The sequence below is a fragment of the Suncus etruscus genome, chromosome 6 (genome assembly GCF_024139225.1).
Source record: "Suncus etruscus isolate mSunEtr1 chromosome 6, mSunEtr1.pri.cur, whole genome shotgun sequence".
NCBI lineage: Eukaryota > Metazoa > Chordata > Mammalia > Eulipotyphla > Soricidae > Suncus > Suncus etruscus.
Window position 1 is genome coordinate 110,828,227 of NC_064853.1, and position 12,540 is coordinate 110,840,766.

Below are 12,540 nucleotides of genomic sequence, written 5' to 3' on the forward strand. Positions count from 1 at the left end.
ACTCAGAGTGGGAAGTGTGCATTTCACAGGTGAGAGCCCCAAGTTTGATCCTGAAACCACATGTTCCTCTGATTCTATTGCACATAACACTCCTACCCTCCTAAAAGACTTATAAATGGTCATGCAAGTATATGAAATAATACTCATGAATTAATATCATCAGGAAAAACCACAATCGCAAAGCAGCATCCATCTACTCCACTCCTGTGAGAATAAATTATATTTTAAAGGGGCCAGAAATAGCAAGCAATATTGAGGGGTGAGAGAAAAAGGAAATCTCATTAAGCTTTTCATGGGCATATAAATTAGTTCAGCTTCAGTGGAAAACAGTATGGAGCTTTTTCAAATCTTAAAAGCAGATCAAATCTGTGATCCAACAGTCCCTCTCATGGAGATATAAATGTTGAAGAGTATTAATATGAAAAGGAATATGCACTCCTATGTTTGTTTCAGGTTAATTTACAATAGCCAAGACCTGGAAACAATCCAGATGTCCAGTAATAAGATAAAGAAATTTTGGGGTGTATGTGAGAGAAAGAGAGAGATTTAGCTTAATAAAAGATGAACTATTACTTTTAATACAATATGGATGAAATCGGAAGAGTTATACTAAGAGAAATAAAGCAGAAAAATAAAGGTAATTACTGAATAATTTTATTTATATTTGAGATCTAAGGAATCAAAACATGGAATAAACTAAGAACAATGAGAGTAATATTTAGATTTGTACCACAGAGGTTACCAAAGAGCAAGGGCAGAAAAGGGTGAAGAGCAAGCAGTAAATGAACTTGGTGGGGGGATATTGGTTCTTTGGTAATGGACATGTTTTGGCAACATAAATTTGCAGGATAATTACAATGTAATCCTTAGTCATATACAGTTTAATAAGCCAATGCTATCTCAATACAATAAAAATAACAAAATATGTGGAAAAGAAAACATGGTGATCCATGTGAGAGTAAAGGGATGAGGCAGGAAAGTTGTGTAAATCTTTGGGTTGGCATCTGAACTGCTTCTTCTGTCAAGAAGAAGCTGACTGTGATTCAAGTGATTGTGGGGATAACCATTCCAGACAGTGAACAAGATGCAAATACCCAGAAATAGGAGGAGTTCAGAGTAGTCAAAACACAAAATAAGCTACAATATTGAATACTCAGTATGTGAGAGGGAAATTGGTTTGAAAAGAAGTAAACAAGAGGTAAGGTTGAAGAAGATGTTAAGAAAGATAAATCATGGGGCCAGAGCAGTGGCACAGCAATAGGACATTTGCCTTGCACATGGCTGACTGACATCCCATATGATTCTCTTAAGCCAGGAGCTATTTCTGAGCACATAGCCAGGAGCAACCCCTGAGCATTACCGGGAGAGAGGGGGGGGAGGGGGAGGGGGAGAGGGAGGGGAAAGGGGGAGGAGGGAGGAGGGGAGGGAGGGGGGAGGGAGGAAGGAAAGAGGAAGGAAGGAAGGAAGGAAGGAAGGAAGGAAGGAAGGAAGGAAGGAAGGAAGGAAGGAAGGAAGGAAGGGAGGGAGGGAGGGAGGGAGGGAAAGATTGATTATATTTTAAGTATGGGAGAAAGTCATGTTCTATCTTTACCACCCCCAAAACTGGGGATTCACAAGGAAAAAAATACTGCTTTATTTATTACATTGTAGATCAGGATAACAATAGTAAAAGTGAAAATCTATGAAGGTGTGACATCAATAGACAGATTGACTAACAGGGCTTGCAGATTGATGTGGCAGGTGGATGGGGCAGTAAGAGAAATCATGGGACTAATAAGACTGAGCACTAGGCCTTAGTCAGGAATAAGGGATTCTTCTGCGAGTGCCACATTCAAAGCCTTGAATGTAAGTTGTAGCTTGTAGTGTATGATGAAATGGGAGAAAACCAGGGAGCAGAAGAACAGGGAAAAGTATAAAGCAGGTTACTCTCCACCAGCTCACCAAGAAGAATGGATTTAGAACTTTGTTTAGTCGAGGAACTCATGCAATAGGTTTGAGTGGTGTCTTAATGCTATCATGCTTTCAGGGCAAAGTCCCACTGAAGCCTTCAGAAGAAGAATGTGAAAGTTAAAAGAATATATACTTAAGATGACAAAGGCAGAAAGGAATGTTGTCTCCTATGCCACATTTGTCAGTGTTGGGGAACATTTTTGGTTCCCAAAATGTGCTACTGACAACCTGGACCAGGTGGAGACCCAGGATGTTGCTAAATAGCCTATCCTACAGTGCACAGGACAAACTCCAACAGCAAATGAAAATGTCAATAGTGCTCAGGTTGAAAAAGTAAAGCAAAAGTCACATAAACGAGAGAAAGCAAGAAGTACAAGGCAGAACAGAAAAGATTCAGTGATTTGGGATTTCAAAGGTCACACCAAGCAACTGAAGGCCAGAGGGGCTTGGGGTTTCCCCATTATTACTTGATCAGTGCTCAGGGAATAAGAGGCTTTTTCCCATTGTGCTGGTGTTGGTAAATGAGGCCTGCAGTATTGGGGATTGAATTTAGGCTTCATCTATGTTAAACCTGTGCTCTACCACTTGCGTTAATCCCCTGGCCCCTGGACTAGGTGAAATTTATTAGATGCCAGAAATTGTGATTAGGAAAAAAAGGGTGACTTGTGATGTCATTGTTTAGAAATTTTTGAAGAGATACAGAGTAAACCTGTGCAGGGATAAAATTATGTATTCATTTGAAAAAATAATAGAAGAACACAATTGAAGGTATCTACGGAGACACACAGTTAAAAGAGTAGTAAGTATTTAGACATATAAGAATCATTTTTGCCAAAGAAAAATCATGCAAAGTAATTGCTTAGGACATGGGAATCAGAAGACAACGGTGCAAGGATGAAGATGAACTTCAGTCTTCAACTGCATTTAGCATTGATCTGTGTACAGATGGAAGCCTGGAAGTGTTTGCAAAGCATCTGTTGCTAGGCCTGCTTATTATGCTTGTAACAGAAATGTGTAAATTGTCTTTTTTTGAAGGAGCGAATAAAGGCCGATGAAGTGATCGCAATCCTGGATCAAGAGCAGCAAGGAAAGCATGACCTGAATATCAACCCCAGAGATGAGCTATGAAAATGAGGGGGAAAAAGTTCTATCAGATATTTATTTAAATTGTTAAACTTATAAGAACCTTTTTATTTTTGTACAGAGCCCTGGTATAAATTAACAGGTTATTGTGTCACCAGCTCTCCTTCTGTTCCTAAAGATGCTTATGTTACCTCATTCAGTTTGTCTGTCCTGCCTTTTCCATTTAAATTATTCTCTCAAAAATCTCCATCCTTCTACCTCTCTTTCACATTCTCTCTCTCTCTTGCTTTCTTTCTCCCCCACCCCCCATTAGTTAAAGTACAGATTTTCCAGCAGAAAGACTTTATTGTTCTTGGAACAAATGCATTCTAAAGTTAGTATATACCTTGGTCTCCAAAGAACTTTCCGGCACTATGCCATTCAGCCAGTCTCTCACAGAACTGATCACCATTTATTTGAGGCTAAGGAGCCTTCATATGGTGCACATGGTTTCATGTATCACTGAACTAAGCATCCCAGGCTCTGAGAAGGGGCTGTTCACACAAATGGTGCATGAACTAGAGACCCAGAAGACCACTGGCACAGTTTTTTGTTCTTGTATTTTCACTAGAGAGCAAAACACAACTCTGAAAGTTAAGCTCCACCTTCTCTCCTGCTCCAGAGGGTCTGCTTTATGAGTTGTGTCTTTTAAATCATTTAAGAGTTGAATTGGAGGGCCCGGAGAGATAGCACAGAGGTGTTTGCCTTTGCAAGCAGCCGATTCAGGACCTAAGGTGGTTGGTTCGAATCCCGGTGTCCCATATGGTCCCCCGTGCCTGCCTGGAGCTATTTCTGAGCAGACAGCCAGGAGTAACCCCTGAGCACCGCCGGGTGTGGCGAAAAAACAAAAACAAAAAAAAAAAAAGGAAAAAAAAAAGAGTTGGACTGGAATGTTTCTTCAATCTCATGAATAAAGAAAAAAATCTTTAATCCTGCCTGAATCAGGACATGCACTGTTGCCATAATGCCTGAGAGTAAGGTCCACTGGTTAAGAGGAATATTTCCAATGAAAAATTAATTTCTGAATGATTCTAAATCTTTATCTGCACATATTTTGCTTGTCATCATGTCTTGCTGCACTTCAGCTCCCAGATTCAAGCTTCTGTCTGATTTGTTTAATAAAGAGCTCCTTATTGTAACATATGGAATTTATTCTTTTCTTTTCCCAAATTATTTCATTTATCTTCAGTTTATGGCTTTATGTTCCCACAGGAAGGTGTTTTAACAACTCAGGGAGAAATCATGTATCATGATCTATTTTTGCTGGCAATTGCTCTATGGACACTTCAAATGGAATCCAGGGCCTTACACATATAATGCAGGTGCCACATCCCTTTCTCAGAGACCTCTAACTGTTGATGTTAGTTTGTTTACTGGTGATATCCAGCTGTACTCAAGGCTTACTCCTGGCTCTGTCCTCAGGGTTCACTCCTTGCTGACCTCAGGGGACTATACGAAATGCTGGGATAGAACCAGGTTGGTAGCATGCAAAGCATCCTACTACCCATTGTCCTATTACTCTGGTCCCAATAATACAACTTATTTAAAAAATATTTATTGGTTGAGATTTTGTAATTTATAATACTATTAATAATGTTTACTCATGCACTACTTTTAAAGCAGCAGTGATGTCTAGCAAACATGTCAACCCAGAAAATGCATAGTCAAGACCTTGACCTCAATTTTAAGGAAGAGACTGAGCATGGATATTTCGGGTAGGGCTGTAGTTGCTTCAGTTCAGTCACTATTCAACTACAGTATTTCACCTTCCCTCATACTGGAGCCTGGTAGAGGTAGTAGCAGGTAAGAAAACCAGCAAGCCAAAACATTTTCTAGAAATGCCATTTACTTTCTGCCATTTAGAATCTTGGTAAATGACAAGAGCATTAATCCTCTGAGATTGAAAAATTGAGTCATGGTGATGTATGTGCCATCTGTTTTCCACCCAACCTTCTGGTTGCATTTTTCTCATGAGAGAGTATAAAGAGCATTAGATTATAATCTCAATTCCATCAAATTTGCCCTGCTGTATGACCTGGAGCTACTGTCTTTCCCTGTCTTCAGTTCTCTTCTTTGAAAATGACATAATGGGTTGCAATTGTTTCACAAAGTCCCTCTCTCTCCAATATTGTCTTAAATGGATAGCAAATACAAAAGTAAAAATAAAACCACTCATTGCAGAAACTCCCACAGAAATTAAACCAATTTTCTTAACATGTTAAGCATTTTAAACAGGTTGATTTTATATTTTGGCTGGGCTTTTAAAATCGCATATCCAACTTTAGAGTTGAAAGTTCCTGAGCTTTGAAAAGGTAGATTGTTGTGTTTGTTCTCTGAGAAGTGTTTGCTGGCACTGAGATTTGCTGATAGGAGGATCTGAGCATGGATATAATTTCTGTGTTCTGGCAACAAGGCATCAACCAAGTAAACACTTGTGGCTTCTAGCAGTTCCCGCTTCCTGGGTGCAATGGGTACTCTGAGAAATGCACTCTGTTCTACCATTCAGCCCCAAAGAAAGTAGGTAAAGGCTGCAATCGTTGTCTTTGTGTTAGATCCACATCTTATGCCATTTTCTGACTACATGGAGCAGCTATTCCTGTTTTGCAGGTTAAGTCTGTTGTTTTATAACTGGGACATCGTGTCTGCACTGAAGCATTTATTTTTAATCTTCTCCACATCAAACCATATATAATTTCATTCAAATGTTTAGGGAGTGTCATCAGATGTCTTCTGAATATCCAAGTCAGAAATCACATTCTGTGTTATAGGGAACCTTGTGTGGAAGGATGTAGGGTACATTTGAATTCTTACAACTTTTATTACTGAAGGAAATTATTCAGACTTCAGATATCTCTGGGAGGAAACAGGCTAACAAAATAACTCATACTTAAAGATTTTCAGCAAGCAATGTTAGGGCTGCTCAGTTGAGTTACATGAAAAGTGCCTGATTAAGATGCAGGTAGGATTGAAATTTTCACAAAGCTATATCCACTAGAGGAAGGAGGATCTTTACTATCTCAAATATGGTTTTGCTACTTGGTCTATGGCTTTACAGGACACTATACAGAAGGGAACCTTTCTTTTAGTTAACTAGAAATGTCTTCCTTTATTGTGCTGGAGGCAGATCAGACTAAAAAGTCATTTTTCATTATCTCAGGTTCATTCTTCTGCATCTACATATTTGAAAAACCACTATTTATTTCGCTGAGTATCCCCATATGTTAAAAAGTGAAAAAAAGTTATAGAAATTTTTTATTTTAACTTCTGTTATAGCATTGAATGCCTTTGTCATGGAGTATGTTCACATACTAGGGGATATTTGGGGCACAAATGTTGGTGCCCATTGTGCAGAAAAGTAAATGGAAAGGAACATGAAAACCTATGGTCATTCAATCTGGATTGTGCAGTGTCTAAGGTAGAAGCAGTAAAGGGTGTTCATTCCCATGACCATGCTGCATGGTATATTAAATATTGAATTATACACTAATGTGAATTGAAAGGTTTAATTTTATTGAACCAAACTTGTTCTCTCTTTTATTTTCCTGTTGAAAGATATGTGAAGACACATGTTCTCTGAGCTAGACTGGATATAGGCCATATAATTCAATTACATCAACTCCATTTTGAGCAAACACAATGTGCCCAGATTTTGTTTCATGAAATTCAAACAGAAAATGGTTCGGGCCAGTTGTCATCTTTCTCTTCCTCGATGGCAGGAGGGATCTTGCACTGAAATTCCTCCTTGAGAAAACATGTGGACAAGACACAGTGATATTCTTGGAGGTGTATGATGGTTTCTAAAGAACCTACATATAAATTGCGAGGGAATATTTAGTTTTAATGCAACCTTCATTACTACCATGTACATAGCATTTTTGGCTCTTATTCAGCTGAGGAGAAGCCATAGAATGAGTCAGTAACATTTAATAATATGTACCTATGAATTTTAATTGAAGTGCAAATGCTGAATTATTTCATATAAGACTGCCACAGGGAATAACTCCCTTACTGACGTCAAGAAGGGAGGTAATGGGAGTCACCTTACTGGCTCCTTACGCTAAAGAATTAAATGCTCTGAAGTGACTGACAATAGGATGGCTGAGAACTGGGAAAAACTGAACTGTTCCCACATCCACAACTCTTTGTGGAAACAGGAGTTTTTTGGCAGAAAATCCTAAACCACAAGCTAGAATGGGTTCACAGTTGCAATCTCTCTCTACCTCCTGTCTAAAAGCCTATGATGTGAAGTGACCTCCCCACATAGTCCCACAGCCCACCCACAAATCCTCTACTTCCAGTTAATACCATATTTTCAACATGTCACATAATGCTGTGATTCATTTTGGAGCTGGTTGATTTCTTTAGGCACATTAAGACAAATAACATCCATTACTCTTTGAGCTCACTGCTGGGTTGGAGTTGCAGATTCATTCTGTCAAAGCTTCTCCTTTCCATCCCTCCTCCTCCTCCTTTGCCTCCTCTGTAAATCTGTCTGATCTCTGCACCAGATGCTGACCTCCAGAAGTCAGTTAACGTCAGGTCTGGAACAATCTGATCATCAATTGTAGCTTGCTGTTCAATGGCATCAGCCATGTGAAGAGTTGGATTAGTGAGTCACCTCTGCAGCCAACATCTTAGGGCTCACAGAAAAAAACAACTACATGCGATGCACCTGACTCTTTTCCCCCTGACATACATTGCTGGGGGAAAAATATGAACGTATAACATTTCATGCATTTGATATATAACACAACTCTGACTACTTGATACACCTGGGAAAGAAGTGAAAAGAAGGTGAACCAATTATTCTCTCCATGTCTTTGGAAGACCACCACAGTGGATCTTAATGAAAGATCAGTGTGTCAACTCCACCTGATAAATGCATGCCTCAATTTGTCATCTGAGTCATTACTACTGCAGAAAATTGGTTATCTATCTGTTACGAACATCTCTATGGAAGATGGACCCCTGATATCCCTTATCAAGTTTAGGTATCCCCCATCTTGAAGGAAGTGTAATTTTATAGGCATTGATAATACGATGACTAGGCTCTAGGTCTAATATTTTTCTAGACACTAGTGATACCTTCTTCTTCCTTCTCAATTTGGTGCTTTTAGTTCTGAATTACGACCTAATGATGGGGTGGGGATAGAAATGCTACCTGCTGTGGCTCATCTTTTTCCACTTGTAAATCATATATTCCATTGTTTTGAAGAGTTATAATCATGGTTGGCATTTACAAAGCATGTTTTATGGTCTTGAAGCCCTTGGAAATCACTCAAAACTGCACAATTATTTTGAGAGTCACATCAGTGAAATCTTTATTTTGTATCCAAGAAGAATGGGTCCTACCAGAGCATTTGTTCTGATGTAGCTGTAGTTATAATATAGTTCATTCCTCTGTAGAGTGTTTGAGAGACTCACGGTGAGTTTATAGAGGTTGCAAAGAATAAAGATATTAACATTTTTTAAACTCAAAAGAGAAAAAAATAGGTGCAAGGAAATGAAGATGAGGTAAGTTCCATTCTTCCTGAAGGGCTTGATAAATATAGGTAAAATATAGACCAGGTGTCTTCAGAGAAGGAAATGGTCAAGGAATAGTGAGAAATTTACACATAAAATAGCCATTAAACTGGGTCGAAAGAGTCTGTTTTGCTAAGGATAAGCAAAACTGAGGTCCCAAGTCCTCTCTCCCCACAAAAATAGGGTTGAATTTAAACAGATCCTTTTGCTTTTAGGGAAAAAAAAATTGGAGCATTTACTAAGGTGGACATAATCAAGGTGTGGTAGAGTGGGATCTTTACTAGAACTAGCCCTGGGAAAGCACTTTAATGAATGCTGTGAAAATCCAAATAAATGCTAGTTTAAAAGAACATTTTAGGTAACTCCCTTGTAAGGAGTTATATTTAAGTGGGTGGAGTGAATATGTCAAGAACCTGCTTCATAGTGGAAAGTGGAAAGAGCACCCAGTAGCAGACAAAGCTGAAGAGAACCCACTCATTCAGACTTAAGGAGCTCTTTCAACATTTTCCTCTGCTAGTGAGTCTAGAAAACTTTTCCTCCAAATGCATATGAGCCAGTCTTCTTATTCAAATCTTTATGTTATTATCACACAAAAGGGAAAATCAGATTATTCCAGACCTCTGGCCAAAAGCACTTGGTAAAATCAACTTTGGTAAATTAAATAAGAAATTTAAATATTAAATTTGTGTATCCTGGTTTCTATCAGGAACAGATTATCCACAACTTTGGGAATTTTCAGAATCAACCAACTTCAACAAGAGCTAATGATAATTTGCCTAATTTCAAAACTAAGAACTGGATAGGACATCAAGCAAAATTACCCTTATTGTGTCTGTTCTCTATACCTGTTTTAAGTTAGTTGAACTTTGTAAGTGCCTTTGAAGGTCTTAAGCAATCAGACTACTGAGATTTAGAATAAATTATAGAGTCCCTAGGGTTCAGAAGTCAACTTCAAGGCTTCTGGTCACCAAATAATATTCTGGTCTCTGATGATATTCTAGTGTTTAGCAACATTTACTGAACAGACACCAGTATTTTTATTGTATTTGAAGTTCACAGTTTCAGGACATGTTTTTCCCACAAGATAGTATGAACTAGAATTATACTTCTTTGATGTTAATATTGGTAATTAAATAAAGATGATTTAGGAATTTCCCATCAGTTTCCAAGATAAAGGTATAATAACTGAACAGTCTTAATTTGCAATTTTGTCAACTTTTAACTATTTAATATTAAGTGAAGGACCAACATGCACACCTTGTGGGATAAATACATACGTAAATGCACAGAGTCAGGTACTAGGATAATATTCACTTTTATTTTGTTGTTAGTTTTGTTTGTTTGGGGTTTTGGGGTCACACCCAGTGGCTTTCCAGGTAATTCCTGGCTCTGCACTCAGAAATCACTCCTGGCAAGCACGTGGGACCATATTGGATGCTAGGATTCAAACCACCATCTGTCCTGGATCAGCTGCATGCAAGGCAAATGCCCTACCATTGTGCTATCTCTCTGGCCCCAACTTTTCTTTATTGTAGTTAGTGAGATTTTCACATAATCTAAGTGTATTGGACTATATTAATTTTGGGGGGAAATAAACTCAGAGTAAATTAATAACTTATAGTTGGATTCACACTATCAATTTCAATTAAAAAGTAAATGCTGAACTTTTTAAGAATTTTTTTTGTAATCCTGATCTTTATTTTTAGTTAAAACATGTTTTCATTGTATAAAAGGTACAAAGGGACCATTATTTAGTGTGGATCTATTGAGGTACAGCTTCTGTGGAAAATAGTATGTAGCTTTTCTTAAAAATAAAAGAATATGAAGGGCCCAAGAGGTGGTACAAGCAGTAGGGTATCTGCCTTGCATGTGCTAACCTAGGACAGACCACAGTTTGATCCCTCAGCGTCCCATTTGGTCCCCCTAGCCAGGGGCAATTTCTCAGTGCATAGCCAGGAGCAACCCCTGAACATCACTGGGTGTGGCCCAAACACCAAAAAGAAAAGAAAAGAAAAGAATGTTTATCTGACTTGGCATGTCTTTTTGGCATTAATACCTCAAATAAGAAAGTTTTAACTATATATGTATACTATATATACAATATAAGTAATATATAGTATATTATATATTACAGATACGTATCTCCCTTGCAATGCTAAGTATAACAAAAGCCAGTATAAGGAAATAACCTTCATATCTAATGAAAATTGAGTGAATAGTGAAGTTATGATACCCACACACAAATACATATACAATGAAATGCCATGTAGTTATGAGAAAGGATGGATGGAATCTTACAGTCTACTGCAGTTTGGATGGAACCGGATGCATCATGTTAGATGAGGTATATCAGAGATAAACAGATAGAAACCAGATGATCTTACTCACCCAAGGATAAAATTTTGATTTTGGAATGCAAACCTGAAATTTCCAAACAATATGATTAAAGGATTTAGTGGTGGATAAGGAAGTAAGTGGCTCAAGATGACATAGAGATTTGATGAACTGAATGAGAACATTGACACTTTGATGTGGCAAAATTGTTTTGTACACCAAGACCATAAACATTTTTGTAACCATATTGTAATCATTTTTTATTTATTTGTTATTTGCTTATTTTGGGGTCACACTCAGCTCAGGACTTACTCTTGCTCTGTGCTTAAAGCTCAGTCCTGGTGGGGCATAGGGGACAATACAAAATCTAGGAGATCACACCAGAGTCTGCAGCTTCCAAGGCAAGTTCTCACTGTACTATCTCACTGGACTATATAGCTCTGGCCCTCATTCTATAACAGAATTAATGTCACTTAAATTAATAAAAATAAATATTTTAAATGATTTTATTATGGTTTTAGGGAGTAAAACAACCAGGGCCTCATACACAAGGCATGTGATCTAATGTTGAACCATTTCTCAAATCCTAATAATTTTTCATGAATAGTTAAGAGGTAAAGGGGATTACACTGAGCCTATCAAACCAAAGATCTGTGCACTATTCTGTATCATACTTGAATTAAGGAAGAAGGAACTGTCTTCAGCAAAACTGTTGTTGTCTCTGCCCTGATGATGGCTCTGTCAAAAATGTTCTACAATCTTCCAGGGGAGCATAGTGTAGGGATTTTTCTTGCAGAGGTTTGATTTCTGAGTAGTGACTTAAGTCCCTGTGAGTAATAAAAAAGTACAACAGATGTTGCTTCTCGTACTGTGCACTTTGCTTTAAAGCATGAGTAGACTACTTTAAAGGCTCAACACCACTTGGATACTGTTCCCGGACACTCTTTGGATATATGTTTGTCAATCAGGGGCACATTGCCCACCAAGACACCAACTAACAACCAGTTTTCAAATTTTTCAAATGTGCCACATTTGTTGGCATTCTGAAAACTTAAAACTGTTCTGTCTACATAATCAGCATGAAAAACACATCTTACTTTGAACTTTGAAGGGAAATACATCATTTATATGCAGAACATTGGGCACCCTTAAATAGAAAGATATTTGAGTGGTTGAAAACACAAGCATTGAATGGTTTAAGTTATGGTTGATCTGATTTTAGCATTAAAGTATCCAAAGATGGTTGAGCTGGAAAGAGGAATTATGGGGTGGATTCTCAAGGAAGAATCATAATCACAGCAAGGCTGAATTTATAGTTCAGTAAATGACCATTACAAATAACTGACTAGGAAAGAGTTTTAGAGAGTGTCAAGTTTTATTTTAAACTAGGAAAACAGGCTTAAAAAGAAATGTGATGCACTTAAATTTGCTAACAATTTACTCTTGGGCAATGAATTTGAAGGTAGACCTTCTGCCATCTTGGAATAAATATATAGCATGGAAGAGAGTACAAGGCAAGGGTACAGTGGGTAAGGGTGTTTGCCTTGCAAAAAGTTAACCCAGTTTAGATTCATGGCACCCTATGTCATAGCCTGGGACCATCTGAAGCAC

General features: G+C 38.0%; 1 protein-coding gene across 1 annotated transcript in view; it reads left to right on the top strand.

Annotated features, from left to right (window-relative positions):
* P3H2 (prolyl 3-hydroxylase 2) overlaps positions 1–3,159 on the top strand; it is a 175,765-nt gene extending 172,606 nt beyond the window's left edge. The window contains exon 15 of the mRNA XM_049776030.1: positions 2,986–3,159. Coding sequence (XP_049631987.1) covers positions 2,986–3,078 — 93 coding nt within the window. The 3' untranslated portion in view covers positions 3,079–3,159. The remainder of the gene's footprint in view (positions 1–2,985) is intronic.
* Positions 3,160–12,540: the final 9,381 nt, after the last annotated feature.